The sequence below is a fragment of the Lipotes vexillifer genome, unplaced genomic scaffold, assembly GCF_000442215.2.
Source record: "Lipotes vexillifer unplaced genomic scaffold, Lipotes_vexillifer_v1.1 scaffold371, whole genome shotgun sequence".
In the NCBI taxonomy this organism is placed as follows: Eukaryota; Metazoa; Chordata; class Mammalia; order Artiodactyla; family Lipotidae; genus Lipotes; species Lipotes vexillifer.
Window position 1 is genome coordinate 4,130,856 of NW_006786304.1, and position 14,848 is coordinate 4,145,703.

The 14,848-nt window shown below is 51.9% G+C and overlaps 1 protein-coding gene across 1 annotated transcript in view; it reads left to right on the forward strand.

Moving 5' to 3' along the window:
- Window positions 1-14,668, forward strand: part of COQ8B (coenzyme Q8B) — a 19,310-nt gene extending 4,642 nt beyond the window's left edge. Inside the window, exons 5-13 of the mRNA XM_007458636.1 lie at window positions 2,463-2,548; window positions 3,798-3,938; window positions 4,027-4,108; window positions 5,077-5,170; window positions 7,099-7,240; window positions 7,386-7,493; window positions 10,674-10,739; window positions 13,670-13,756; window positions 14,240-14,668. Coding sequence (XP_007458698.1) covers window positions 2,463-2,548; window positions 3,798-3,938; window positions 4,027-4,108; window positions 5,077-5,170; window positions 7,099-7,240; window positions 7,386-7,493; window positions 10,674-10,739; window positions 13,670-13,756; window positions 14,240-14,521 — 1,088 coding nt within the window. The 3' untranslated portion in view covers window positions 14,522-14,668. The remainder of the gene's footprint in view (window positions 1-2,462; window positions 2,549-3,797; window positions 3,939-4,026; window positions 4,109-5,076; window positions 5,171-7,098; window positions 7,241-7,385; window positions 7,494-10,673; window positions 10,740-13,669; window positions 13,757-14,239) is intronic.
- Window positions 14,669-14,848: the final 180 nt, after the last annotated feature.

The window sequence follows — 14,848 nt, forward strand, 5'->3', positions numbered from 1 at the left end:
AAAAAAAAAAAAAAAGTTGCGGGTAGGTGGAGGAACAGGCTTTAGGGTAAGGCCAGACTGAATCTACACCCTGCTCTGCCACTTCTGTGCTGTGTGCCCCAGGGCCAGGCACGGTACCTCTCTGAATCTCTTGCTTCCTCATTTTGAAAATTAAGGCATTGGTAGTTCTTACTTCCTGGGGTGTTGTGGAGGTTCAGCCAGTGAATCCACAGAGACACTTAGAATTCTGCCTGGCACAGGCTGAGCCCTCAGTAAAGAACTCAGTAAGTGTTTTATGAAATAAGTAAAAGCTTAATAAACACTTTATTGAATAATAATATAATTTGTATATAGAACTGTGCACATATCATAAGTGTATAGTGTGGTTCATTTTCACAGAGTGGATGCATCTGTGCACCCAGATCAAAAAACCCTAGACCAGCAGTTCTCAAACTTTTTGGCCTCAGGATCCCTCTACACCCTTAAAACTGAGGAATGGATAAACAAGATGTATTATATCCATACAATGGGATTTTATTCGGCCATATAAAGGAATGAAGGGGCTTCCCTGGTGGCACAGTGGTTGAGAATCTGCCTGCTAATGCAGGGGACACGGGTTCGAGACCTGGTCTGGGAAGATCCCACATGCCACAGGGCAGCTGGGCCCATGAGCCACAACTACTGAGCCTGCGCGTCTGGAGCCTGTGCTCTGCAACAAGAGAGGCCGTGACAGTGAGAGGCCCACGCACCATGATGAAGAGTGGCCCCCACTCGCCACAACTAGCGAAAGTCCTCGCACAGAAACGAAGACCCAACACAGCCAAAAATAAATAAATAAAAATAAATAAATTTATTTAAAAAAAAAAAAGGAACGTAGGACTGATCCATGCTATCGTGTGGTTGAATCTTGAAACACTATCCTAAGTGAAAGAAGGCAGAGACAAAAGGCCACATTTTTTTTTTTAAGGCCACATATCGTATGGTTCCATTTATCTGAAATGTACAGAAGAGGGAAGTCTACAGAGACAGAAAGTAGATTAATGGTTTCCAGGGACTCAAGGGGAGGCGGATGCAGGAAATGGGAGGGGGTAACTGCTAACAGGTTAGCAGTGATGAAAATGTTCTGAAATTGATTGTGGTAATAGTTGCACAACTGAATATACTAGAAGCCATTGAACTGTGCACCTTAAAATGGGTGAATTATATCATATATGAATTATATCTCAATACAGCTATTAAAAAACAGAATGAGAACCCCAAGAACTTGTTTATGTGGGGTTGTATTTATGGATATTTGCTGTATTAGAGATTAAAACTGAAAAATATTTTAAACACAAGAATACACACACACACACACTCTCTCTCTCTCTCTCTCTCTCTCTCTCTCTCTCTCTCTCTCTCTCATCAGCCATCAGAGAAATGACAGCATCACAGGTCACAGCTTCTGGAAAACTCTACTGAACACTTGTGGGTGAATGAGAGTAAAAAAGGGCAAATAACATATTAATATTATTATGAAAATAGTTCTGATCTCACAGACCCTCCTAAAGGGTCTCAGGGGCCCCCAGAACACACTTGGAGAATTGCTGCCCTCGTTCTCCAGAAGCTCGTCTCGTGCTGCATTCTGGTACCTCCCCCCTCATTAAGGGTCACCACTGTCTTGGCTTCTGACCCCCTGAGATTAGTTTTGTCTGTTTTTGCTCCTTTATACGCATGTAATCAGACAGTGTATTCTCGTTTGTGTCTGGTTTTTTTGCTCAGCATTCTATTTGAGAGATGCATCCATGTTGCTGTGAGCGGTTGTAGGTTGTTTATTCAATACTGTAATAGTCACCCTGTCACTATTCCACAATTCCTTTGTTTGTTCTACTGATAGTCATTTGGGTTGTTTCCAGTTTGGGACTGTTATGAATAATGTTATTATGAGCCTTCTTGGAGTATCTGTTGGTGGACACATTTATGCCTTTCTCTTGGGAATATACCTAGGAGGCAGATTGCATCAGATATAGGTGTGTGCTTTACTGGAAACTTCCCAGCTGCTTTCCAAAGGGCTTGGGCCATAGCACTCTCATCGGCAGTGTCGGCGTTCAGGTGCTCCACATCTTTGTCAACACTTGGTATTGTCTTTTTTGTCTTAGCCATTCTGGTAGGTATACAGTGGTGTCATACTGATTATTTTTGTGGTTGCCATACTAATGATTATTCTCTCCACCCCAGAGGGAGGCTCCCGGCCAGGCTCCAGCCTTTTCCTTTCGGAGGCCAATGCCGAGCGGATTGTGCAGACCTTGTGTACGGTTCGGGGGGCTGCCCTCAAGGTTGGCCAGATGCTCAGCATCCAGGGTACAGCATAACCCTTGACTCCTGACCCCTGACCTCAGTTCCACCCTACCCCACCTACCACCAAGCCCCAACTTCAGAGACTCCCACAGGGGCCCCTCCTGGCCTCTCTCCTCACTACTTCCCTCTTCCCGATGTCTCCCAAGACAACAGCTTCATCAGCCCCCAGCTGCAGCGCATCTTTGAGCGGGTTCGCCAGAGCGCCGACTTCATGCCCCGCTGGCAGATGCTGGTGAGTGCCCAGAGGGGGAAAGGCTGCCGAGGGAGGCGTGCCCCACCTGCCTGGCCCTCCTGTCTTCATGGCTGTGCTCCCTGTCTCACTCTGAGCCTGTGTCCCCATGTGTTAAATGGGGACCACTAAAGCACACATCTCATAGGATTGTTGTGATGAGTAAATGAGAGCATGATGTAGAGCACTTAGTCGAGCTCCTGGCAGGCTCAGGGCTCTGTCAGGGCTGTTAAAGAGGTGGTGAATGGGCTTCCCTGGTGGCGCAGTGGTTGAGAGTCCGACTGCCCATGCAGGGGACACATGTCCATGCCCCGGTCCGGGAAGATCCCACATGCCGCGGAGCGGCTGGGCCCGTGAGCCATGGCCCCTGAGCCTGCGTGTCCAGAGCCTGTGCTCCGCAACGGGAGAGGCCGCAACAATGAGAGGCCCGCGTACCGCAAAAAAAAAAAAAAAAGCGGTGAAGTGCTGTGGTCAGGGACCAGATTTCGGTATTTCAAACCCTGGCTCTGCCACTTACTACCTGTGCGGTTAGACGTGTGGCCTGCCCTCTCTGTGCTTCAGTTACCCCATCTGTGATTGGTGGTAGTGATAGAAACGGCCACATCATGGGGCTGTGGAAATCAGTGTATGTGTAAAGCACTTTGAAGGGTCCCTGACACCCCGTGAGTGACATGCAGGTGTTACCTGTCCTTATTACCGGTCTTTTAATTAAAGGAGGGAGTGTCTGTAAATAGATTGGCACAGCGCCAGGCACTGAGTAAATGCCTGGGCAGAGGTGTGGAATCCGGAATCCAGCTACCTGCCTTCTGCCCTTGCCATGTGACCCTGGGCAATTACTGCCCTTCTCTGAGCCACTCTATATAGGGCCCAGCCCACAGGAAGCTCTCTGTAAATTTTAGTTCTTCTTTATCACATTAACTTTTGAGTTAATAATACAATATATGGGTATAATGAAGGATTATTATCAATCTTAACCTTACATAATAGCAATCCACACATCAGCCCGCACAGCCTCGGGAGTATGGGCTCAAGCTGGGCCTCCCAGTCTTCCAGCGCCTGGCTCATCACCTTGGTCAAGAGGTCTCTCTCTGAGCCTCAGTTTCCTCATTTGTAAAGTGGGGTAGCGGCCAAGAGCTTGGCCCAGGGCCCCATGTGTGGTGAGCGGGGTTATGAACGTGCAAAGCGCTCAGCACAGAACGTGAACCCGGCTGCCGGAAACCATGATGATGATTGTCATGACCACTATCCCCAGAGAGTTCTGGAAGAGGAGCTCGGCAGGGACTGGCAGGCCAAAGTGGCCTCTTTGGAGGAGGTGCCCTTTGCTGCTGCCTCAATCGGGCAGGTGCACCAGGGCGTGCTGAGGGATGGGACAGAGGTGGCCGTGAAGATCCAGGTGAGAGGGGAGGTGGGGCGGAGATGGGCTGGGCACCCGGCCGCCCCAGAGGGGTGACTCCCATCCTCCTCCCCTCCTCCCCTCCCAGTACCCAGGCGTTGCCCAAAGCATCCAGAGCGACATCCAGAACCTGCTGGCGGTGCTCAAGAGGAGCGTGGCCGTGCCGGAGGGTGAGGCGCCCAATCCACCCTGACTGTGGGAGGGTCACCCTGAAGAGGGAAAGCGGGGCTAGATGGGGGGGGCAGGGGGAGGTGGAGGGCCAGCTCGGGGCAGGGTGTGCCCTTGTGTGTGTGAGCGTGAGTGAACGCCTCAGCCTGTGTGTTTGAGACAGAACAAAGGGACACCAAGGCGGGGAAAGCCCAGAGTAGTATGGGCGTGTGAGAAAAAGACAAACTCAGAGATGCCAACAGGAGCCCAGACAGAAATCCAGAAACAGACACACAGGGGGTGTGTGGAGAGGGACTGGAGGCCTGAGAAAGAACCACAGAAACAGGAAGGGAGCGTAAGTGGGACCTCGCGTGTGTGTTACAGCATGTGAGACAGCGCCTGGGGGAGATGGAGCAGAGGTGTGTGTGTGTGCACGCACACGAGAGAGCGAGCGAGGGAGAGAGAGAGGAGAGAGGGAGAGTCAGGCCCAGAGGTAAGCTTCAGAGACACTGAGAGCAGTGTGAGAGAGTGTGAAAAAAAGGACAGAGAAGGACTTCCCTGGCGGTCCAGTGGTTAGGACTCCATGCTGCCACTGCAGCGAGCCCAGGTTCGATCCCTGGTCAGGGAACTAAGACCCCACATGCCACGAGGTGCGGCCAAAATATTTTTAAAAAAGAAAAATGGACAGAGGATAGGTGGCAGATGTGACTCTGACAGGGGCCTAAGGACCGCTGTGTGTGCCTGAGAAAGAGACCTGAGCAGAGAGGCTTCCGTGGAGCCCGCAGTTGTATGAAGGACAGAGGGGGAGTGCGTGGCCAGACAGTGTGGGTAAAAGGCATGGAGCGGACGGGGTGAGGGACGGTGAGAGAGGGACAGAGTGAGAGGCATGACTGGCAAGAGAAGACATCCCTGAGTGGGAGCCTGAGGGGTTGGGCAGGGGGCGAGGGGCAGGCTGTGGCCTTCCCTGCCTGACACGGCTGCCGCCCCTCAGGCCTGTTTGCAGAGCAGAGCCTGCAGGCCTTGCAGCAGGAGCTGGCTTTGGAATGTGACTACCGTCGTGAAGCGGCTTGTGCCCAGAACTTCAGGTGAGCTGAGGCCCCTACAGGCCCCTGGAGGCCCCCTTCCTCCCTCCAGCTTCCGTCCCGGACTGAGAGGGAGGTGGATGCCCTCACAGCCTCCGGCAGCTGGAGCCCTGGGGTAGGGCTGGCAGACTTTCTCTTCATTTGTTCATCCATCCATTCCTTCACTCATTACTTCATTCACACCCTGTGTCCTCTATGAGCTTAGGCAGGTCACTTCCTCTCTCTAAATGTCTCTACTTTCTCATCTGTCAAATGGGACGTAGAACCACTGCGGTCTGATGGGGGAGACAGACTTGTCAACAGGCACTCCGCCACACGAGATACCGTTACACCCACCAGACTAACAGAGATGAAGCAGTCTGTCTGTGTCAAGAGCTGGAGAGAACGGGGCTCCAGGTCCAGGGCATCCTTTGTACACTGGACAGAGGGAGAAATTGATACAAGCATTTTGGAGAAAGGTTGGGCATCATCAAGCCTCAGTGTTCACATCCAGCCCAACAGTTGCCCTCCTGGCTAAATACTCTAGTGACCCTTAATGTCAGTACACACCATCAGACTTTTCCAGAATACTCAGAGCAGCAATAGCCCCAAACTGGAAACAACCCAAATCTATCAAATTCATCCAACAGGGTGGATAAATAAGTTATGGTATGTTCATCAGCACAATTCATACAGCATCAAAAATGAATGAACTACAGCTATATGGAACAGTGGTTGTATCTTAGAGGCATCATGATAAGTGGCAATTAATTACACCTCAGTGAGACCTTCCACGGCGTGGAGCATGGCCCACACGTTTACTGAGCCCGGCTCTGTAGATACGAAGCCAGAGAAAGGGCAGTAGAAGGCAATGGTTAGGAGCATGGGCTCAGATGTGGGATCCAGTCAGGATCCAGTCCTAGGTCAGACCTTAACAGGCTGGGTGGCCTTAATCTGCCCAGTGGCCTTAGGAGAGCGTCCTCTACAGGGGAAGTGAGGATAAAAGGGAATTGTGCTGACCGAATGCTCAGCAGAGCCCTGCCCTGTGAGGAGCGGATCAAATGTCAGAGATTTGATAAACAAGGACAAAAATACAAGCCCCCAAAGCAGGACGTGGAGATGGAGAGTGTCAGGTGGGCTGGGCCAGAGCACTCCAGTGTGGGATCTGGGGAGACCACCACCTCACGGGATTTCCCACTGCTCTCAGGATAAAACACACATCATTTCTCATTTCCCCGGCTCCTCCCCATCTCCCTGTCCGCCCACCCCCCAACTCCAGCCATCCCACAGGTCCCCAACCAGAGGCCTCGCTCATATTCTTTGCCTCCCAAATCTTGCATTGACACACCTATCTCAATCTGTTATTGGTCTGTTTGTTAGAGTGTGGTCTCTGCTGTGTGTGTGGGGGGGTCACGCCTGGGGCTCATCTACTGCTCTGTCACCCAGCATCATCCAGCACAGGGATGGACACCGAGAAAGGTTCTTTCCCTTTATTAGCCAGTGTTCAGAATAATGACTCCAAGGAGTGGCCAGTGAGTATCACTGTGGACTCGGAGATTTGTATATGAGTGACTAGTTTTTGGATGGATTGATTGATAAGTTGATGAGAAAGTAATGCTCATCAAGCTTAATTAATACACTGAGTTCATCCTGGGGCGACCAACAGAGAAGTGTTTCTGGAAGGGAGGTGGTAATTGGGTCCCCAGCAGCACCCAGCTTAGGGGCAGACACAGAGTGGGTGCCATGGAGATATTTGGTGAATGAGTGAATGAATGAATGTCAATCCAACCAGGTATTGGCCATCACTCCAGACAGACAGGAAAGAGAAGGGCAGGAGGAAAGGCAAGACAAAGACTGTTCATGGAAGACTCCTCAGAGGAGGGGGAGGCCTCAAGCAGGACCACAGGGCCTGAAGTGTGAAGTCCCATCCCCACCCCTCCCATCTGCCCCAGGCAGCTGTTGGCAGACGACCCCTTCTTTCGGGTGCCAGCCGTTATTCAGGAGCTGTGCACGACGCGGGTGCTGGGCATGGAGCTGGCTGGAGGCGTCCCGCTGGACCAGTGCCAGGGCTTGAGCCAGGACATCCGGAACCAGGTACATGGGTCTCGTGGGACAGTAGGGAGGGTGCTGCTCTGAGTCACAGCTGACAGGGCAACCCAGACCCATGGTCCCTCTCCAGGCCTCAGGGCTTTACAGGGGCACCTGGCTCTGAGATGTCTGTTACTCCTTCCCACCCCAGATCTGCTTCCAGCTCCTGAGGCTTTGTCTTCGGGAGCTGTTTGAGTTCCGATTCATGCAGACGGACCCCAACTGGGCCAACTTCCTGTATGATGCCTCCAGCCACCAGGTTGGTTCCTTGTGTTGTGTGTCAGGGTACATTAGCTGCTGTAACAGATATTTCCCAACATGGCAGTAGCTCAACACAGTAGTAGTTGATTACCCATGTAACAGGCTGGAGTGGCCCTCCTCCATGCAGTGAGTCAGGAACCCAGGCTCCTTCCCTTTTGTGAGTGTGCCATCCCCTAGGACTTGAAAGGCTCTCCTTCCAGTGCAAGGGGAAAGAGAGGTTGAGAGGGTAACCCACTCTCTAACTGCTTTGGCCGGAAGTGACCCATAGTTCCCTCCACCATTCCGCTGATAAGAACTGGTCATGGGGCTAGTCTAGATGCAGGGGATGCTGGGAAATGGAGTCCCTGACTAGGCAGTGGCTTCCTAGTGGCAGTGGAGAAGAGGGAGCACCACTTTTGCAAGACAGTCATCATTACCACACCCATCATTCATTTAGAACACACCAAGCACCTACTGCCTCTTGAAAGTGTTGCCAAGACAACCCTGATCCTTGCCTTCCCAGAGTTCCCAGTCCAATGCAGGGACCCATCACCAGAAAGTGTGACCTGTAGTTGATACCTTGATGAGGAAGCACGGGTGAGGGGCCAGTGATGGGGGAGGCACAGGGGGCGGTGGGAAGCCAGGAAAAGTGGCCGACCCTGCCTGGAGTGGGTGGGGTCAAGGAAGGTGAAAGCAGAAAGACGAGAAAGACAGCCATCTAAGGGGCAGGGAAGAGCATACTTGGCAAAGGACACAGGCTGTCCAGAGGCCTGGGGGGTGACAGTTTGGACTGAAAAACTCTCAGCGTGCGTGGTTGCTAAGTGGCTCTCCAAAGTGGTCTGTGCCATTCTGTCCCCAGAGGGGTCTTTCTAAAACACAAATCTGGCCAAGCTGTCCTGTCTACAGCTTCCAACACCCTCAGGATCAAGTGAGCCCTGTGCTGAGTGTGACATGACCCCACTTAGTCCAGCCTCAGTCCCTTGACACCCTCTTCCCCCCAAGTGCTCAGACAACCTGCATCCTTCCAAGGCTCGCACCCCAGGGGGGGTGTTTTCCTTTCTCGGGTGTGGTGATAGGAGGCCTGATGTCAATTTACAGGGTCTCAACAGCAGTTTTTGTTTTAAAAGGACAGAATGTGTTGCAGATGGGAGGGATGCATATTATTTCAGGACACTTTTGTTTTATGTTTATATGTGCATGTGCACTGGTGCCCAGGATAATCTGCATTTCTTTTCTTTTTTATAACTTTATTTTATTTATTTTATTTATTTATTTTATTTATTTTTTATTTTATTTTATTTATTTTATTTATTTATTTATTTTATTGGGTCTTCATTGCTGCTCGTGGGGTTTCTCTAGTTGTGGCGAGCGGGGGCTACTCTTTGTTGCGGTGGGTGGGCTTCTCACTGCGGTGGCTTCTCTTGTTGCAGAGCATGGACACCAGGCACGTGGGCTTCAGTAGTTGCAGCACGTGGGCTCAGCAGTTGTGGTGCGTGGGCTCTAGAGCACAGGCTCAGTAGTTGTGGCACACGGGCTTAATTGCTCCACAGCATGTGGGATCTTCCTGGCCCAGGGCTTGAACCCATGTTCCCTGCATTGGTAGGCAGATTCTTAACCACTCCACCACTAGGGAAGCCCCTAATCTTCATTTCTTACTGTGGGTTATGATAAACAGTTTGAACTCCACTGTTGTAGAGAAACTTACACACAGGTTCATGGGGTACTGCTTTTTTTTTTTTTTTGCGGTACACGGGCCTCCTCTCACTGCTGTGGCCTCTCCCGTTGCGGAGCACAGGCTCCGGACGCGCAGGCCCAGCGGCCATGGCTCACGGGCCCAGCCGTTCCGCGGCATGTGGGATCCTCCCGGACCGGGGCACGAACCCGTGTCCCCTGCATCGGCAGGCGGACTCCCAACCACTGCGCCACCAGGGAAGCCCTTTTTTGCCGTCTTTTAAACATTTCAACTTTATTTGGTTCATTTTATCTGCATTCTTTATTTATTTTAAATTTTTTAAATTTATTTATTTATTTATTTTTGGCTGCATTGGGTCTTCGTGGTGGTGCGCGGGCTTCTCCTGTTGCGGAGCATGGGCTCTAGGTGCATGGGCTTCAGTAGTTGTGGTGCATGGGCTCAGTAGTTGTGTCTCGCGGGCTCTAGAGTGTAGGCTCAGTAGTTGTGGTGCACAGGCTTAGTTGCTCCGCGGCATGTGGGATCTTCCCAGACCAGGGATCGAACCCGTGTCCCCTGCATTGGCAGGCGGATTCTTAAAACCACTGCGCCACCAGGGAAGTCCCTTTTTTTTGAATTTTTGAATTTTATGTTATTTATTTTTTTATACAGCAGGTTCTTATTAGTTATCTGTTGTATACATATTAGTGTATAGATGTCAATCCCGATCTTCCAGTTCATCCCACCACCACCGCCCCACCCTGCCCCTTTCCCGCCTTGGTATCCGTACGTTTGTTCTCTACATCTGCGAGCACTGCTTCTAATAGCAAAACCTAGAAATAACCACAGTGCCCATCAAGCAGATAAATATGATATATTCATGCAACAAAATCTTACATGGTGGTGAAAAAATGAATGAATGAGCTAGAGCAATGAGGATGAAGTGCAAAACCATGTCGAACACAAAGAACGTGCAGAATAACTATTATAAATACCATTTACATGACGTTTTAAAATATGCAAAACATTAGTATGTTTTGTTCATGGATCCACATATGTATAGAAAACATAGCAACACATGCATGGGAATTTCAGGAAACAATTTAATAATAAAAATAATTTCAGGAAAGTGGTGACCCTGGAAGAGAGGGTGGGGATGGGGGGAGGTAGGATCAGGCCCCACTTAGATTGGTAGTATTTTATATTTTAAACTGGGTGGTAGGATTTGTGGGTGTTGGTTTTACTTTCCCATGTATTTTATTATTCTCCAGATTTTTTTTTCTGAGCCTAAAACATGTTATTATAAAAACAACTAGGACCCCCAAAATAAAAACCAGGTCCCTTCAGCTTCATGTGAGGGTGGATTGATGTGTGGAGACTGGAAGCCAGGAGCCCAGGGGAGGCAGCTGGGCGGGGACTTGGGCCGGAGGGGCAGCATGTGGGGAGAGAGGGACAGACCCTGGCACCCCCATAGACAATGGGGAGCACTGGTGGACTCCCAGTGTCCCTTTCACCATCCTTCATTTCCAGGTGATCTTGCTGGACTTTGGTGCAAGCCGGGAATTTGGGACTGAATTCACAGACCATTATATCGAGGTGAGTTCCCCCAATCCTGGTGTCTCTGAAGGATCGAGCCTCAAGCCAGATAGTATGGCTTGTAGAGAAGGAGAAACACAATATCTGGAATGAAGAAATAAATAATAGTGATATTAATAGCAGCTAACAAATACCAAGCACTTAATATTATGTCAGGCACCGTTTTAAGTGCTGTACATGTGGTAACTGATCTGAACCAGAAAGCAACCTTATGAGGTGAGGACCATTTTTAACCCCATTTTACAGAGGAAGTAACTGGGGCTCTGAGACGTTAAGTCACTTGCCCAAGGTCACAGCAGACCTGGGATTCAAACTCAGGGAGTCTGATTACACAGCCCATGTTCCCAACCCCTCACTAGCTGCCTCCTAAGAGAAAGGCCCACGATGGCCAGGCTGTCACCTCGCCACACCCGATGCCGTCCAGGGCCTTGGTGTCCAGCCTTGTGCTCACATACTGCCCCTCCAGCTGCTCCCTAGTGAGCAGTTCTCTCTTTGAGAAGTGTTTCCTTACTTTATGTTGCCCGTCCTTCCCACCCACAGAGGTTGATTTGTCTCAGAGCCCACAGAAAACACCATCTCATTAATTTGTTGAGATTGGACATTTGACCTGGGTCTTTTTTTTTTTTGGTTGTGTTGAGTTCATTGCTGCATGAGGGCTTTCTCTAGTTGTGGCGAGCAGGGGCTACTCTTTGTTGCGGTGCGCGGGCTTCAGTAGTTGTGGTGCACAGGCTCAGCAGTTGTGGCCCACGGGTTTAGTTGCTCCGGGCATGTAGGATCTTCCCAGACCAGGGCTTGAACCCGTGTCCCCTGCATTGGCAGGCGGATTCTTAACCACTGCACCACCAGAGAAGTCCCTCAACCCAGGCCTTCTAATCACTGGGTCATCAATTCAAACGTTCTCTGACCCCCCTCTGTGCCTAGTCCTATTCTAGACGATACTGGGGACAACAGTGACCAATGCAGTCCAGGTCTCTGCCTTCACAAAACCCCCAGTCCAGTAGGGGGACAGACAGAAAGGACCAGAGTGGTCAGGGCTGGGATGGGAGAATCACGGGGGACTGAGGGAGACCGGATGAGGAGCCTGGCCTGACCTAGGGGGTCAGGGAGGGCTTCCTGGGGGAGAAGACATCAGAGTTGAGACCTGAGGGATGAGGAGACCAATCAGGAAGAAGCTAGGAGGGTATTCCAGACAGATAACCTGGGCAAAGGCCAAGGGGTAGAAAAGGATATTCCGACTAGAGCAGCACTTCTCAAACTTTAATGTGCATGAGAACCCCACCACCACCATGATCATGTTAAAATGCAGATTGTGGTCTGGAGTTAGGCTTAAGATGCTGCCTTTCTAACATGCTCCCAGGTGATGCCAAAGCTACTTGTACAGGGACCACACTCTGAGTAGTAAGATCCTAGAGGACCAAAGGGAAGTTCACATTTGGACTGGGCAGGCAGGTGGGGACAGAGCAGGAGCCAGCAGTGAGGCTGGAGCCCAGTCACTCTGGGTCTCTGAAGCCATGCTTTGCAGCTTGTACTTTATTCGGGTGCCCTGGGGAGCTGTGGAAGGGATTGGAGCAGGGGAGGGACATAGAATTTGGAAATTCCTGAATAACGAGTGGTCTTTTAAGACAGGCCTGGAGCCTGGGTGGGTGGGGGTTGGAGGGTGTTCTGGCCTGAGGACTGGGGGATGGTGGGGCCACCCTTTAGATGGGGATGAGAAGGAATTGGTAACCCCCCCCACACACACACAGAGGCTCCTAGGGGCCCTCTCTGCAGGCTACTCGAGGCACAAAGCCGAGGCCTCTCTGGGTAGTTGGGACATCCCCTGCCCCTCCCCACCACAGGCCTGTTCAGCACGGCCCTCCTGCCACCTCCCCAGCCTTTTCCAGTTTAAGAAAGGCCTGTCACACTGACCCCCCAAGGACCACAGGCGTGACAGATGGCCAGACAGGCTGGGGCAGGGGGAGCTGGGACAGAACAGAACCGCCAGATTTAATCCTGTATTCCCCTTCTTCCCAAGAAGGGGCAATTCAGTGGTGAAGGGTTCGTCCCAGTTCCCCTCCTCTCCTTGCTATTCCCCACTCTGAGCCTGTTTCCTCGTCTGTGGAGTAGGGACCCTCCTATTTACCTCTTAATAGGAATAGTAGCTCATAATATTTATGGCCTTTCCTACACGCGGGCACCGTGCGAAGCACTCCACAGATAATACCTCCTTCATCCTCCAAGAACCCGGCAAGGAAGATGCTTTCATCATCCCCACTTCACAGATGAGAAAGCAGAGGCCCAAAAAGCAAAGCGACTTGCCCCAGAGTCAGCCAGCAAGTGGCAGAGCTGAGATGGAGCCCAAGCAGGCTGGCTCCCACTTCTGTCTGTCCGTGTGCCCTCAACTCCTGCCCATCCTGCGTGGCTGGAGAGCTGCTTAGCTCCAAACACTGATTTGCTAAACAAGGGGTTTTCACCAAAGGCCTCCTGAGTGAGCGCCACTTGGGACTAAACCCAGCTGGGATCCCTGCCTTCCTGGGGCTCCAAGTCCAGGGCAGGAACCCGGCATCAACAGACATCAACCAGGTGATCACAGAGATGGCAACCTCAGAGGCAGTTCTGGGTCATGATCACATACTTGCCCAATTAAGTGTTTGGACCCACGGGTACCACTTGACATCTGCTTTCCTCTCTGCTGTTTCACTGTGGTAGTTTCCAGGCGGCTCTGCCTTCCCAGCCAGGTGGGCAGAACACCTGACCACTGCAGCCCCCAGGCTCTGGAACAGTCTTGAGAGAGAGACAGACAGGGGTAAGGTGGGGAAGGAGAGGCTTCTAGGTGAGAGGGCTTAGGTAGATGAGAACAGAAGTGGGTACTGGCAGGAGCCAGCTTCTAGCTCCCACCTCCAGGCCCTCCTTGAATCCCTCTGACCCTGTGCCCACATCCATCTCCCCAGGTGGTGATGGCTGCAGCCAACGGAGATAGAGACCGGGTCCTGCAGAAATCACGAGACCTCAAATTTCTCACAGGCTTTGAGACGAAGGTTGGGAGAGTAGGGGCTGGTGTCTCTTGGGGGGAGTGGGGAGCTGCTTCTCTCTACTGGGGAAACTGTGGATGAGTGAGGAACTCTTAAGGGGGCTGCTTATCTGTACCGGGGGTTCTGGGGAGCATGAGGGAATGGGGGCTGCTTGGCTACTCAGGAATCCTGGGAAAATGGGCACCACTTATCTGTTGTAGAGGGAGGAATGGGGGACTGCTGGTAGATACCGGGGGGTCGGGGAACAGAGGCTGCTTCTCTGTTCTAGAGAGAGTGAGGGTTATTTGTCTACTGGAGGCCCTGAGAGGACAGGAAGGGCCCTTTCTTTTGGGAGGAGTAGGGGGCTGCTTGTCTCTTAGGGGCTCTGGAAGGGGTGGAGGCTGCCTATTACTCTTTGGGGAGTTGGGGGCTTGTGTTTCTACTTGAGACTCTGGGGGAATGGAGGGCTGTATGTCCACACTGGTTGCCTCTGGTTTCCCCGACCCCTAGGCATTCTCGGATGCCCACGTGGAGGCCGTGATGATCCTGGGGGAGCCTTTCGCCACCCAGGGCCCCTACGACTTTGGAGCGGGTGATACTGCCCGCCGTGTGCAGGACCTCATCCCTGTGCTGCTGCAGCACCGGCTTCGCCCACCGCCTGAAGAGACCTATGCCCTGCACAGAAAGCTGGCAGGGGCTTTCCTGGCCTGTGCCCGCCTCCATGCCCACATCGCCTGCCGGGACCTCTTCCAGGACACCTACCACCGCTACTGGGCCAGTCGCCAGGCATAGCCACTGCCCGAAGCCTCCTAACCAGAGGGATGTCTGCTCCGACCCCTCAGAGACTCCATCTCGGGATTCCAGCCCCATAGCAGGCCATCCCCTGCTCTGAGGCCTCCTTTCCTCTCTGCTGCAGGTCTGGGGACCCACCTTGGGCTTGGGACTAGGGAACTCCAGCTTCATAGCCCCGTATCCTGCTCTCCCCACTCCAAAGGGAGCATCCAGGAACTCCACCCAGCTATTAATTTATGTCTGCCAACATGTGAGAGAGCCTTAGGCCCTTCCACACTGCCATTGTGGAGATCAGACTCACCTAGACTGGGAGCCCCTGACCTCTGC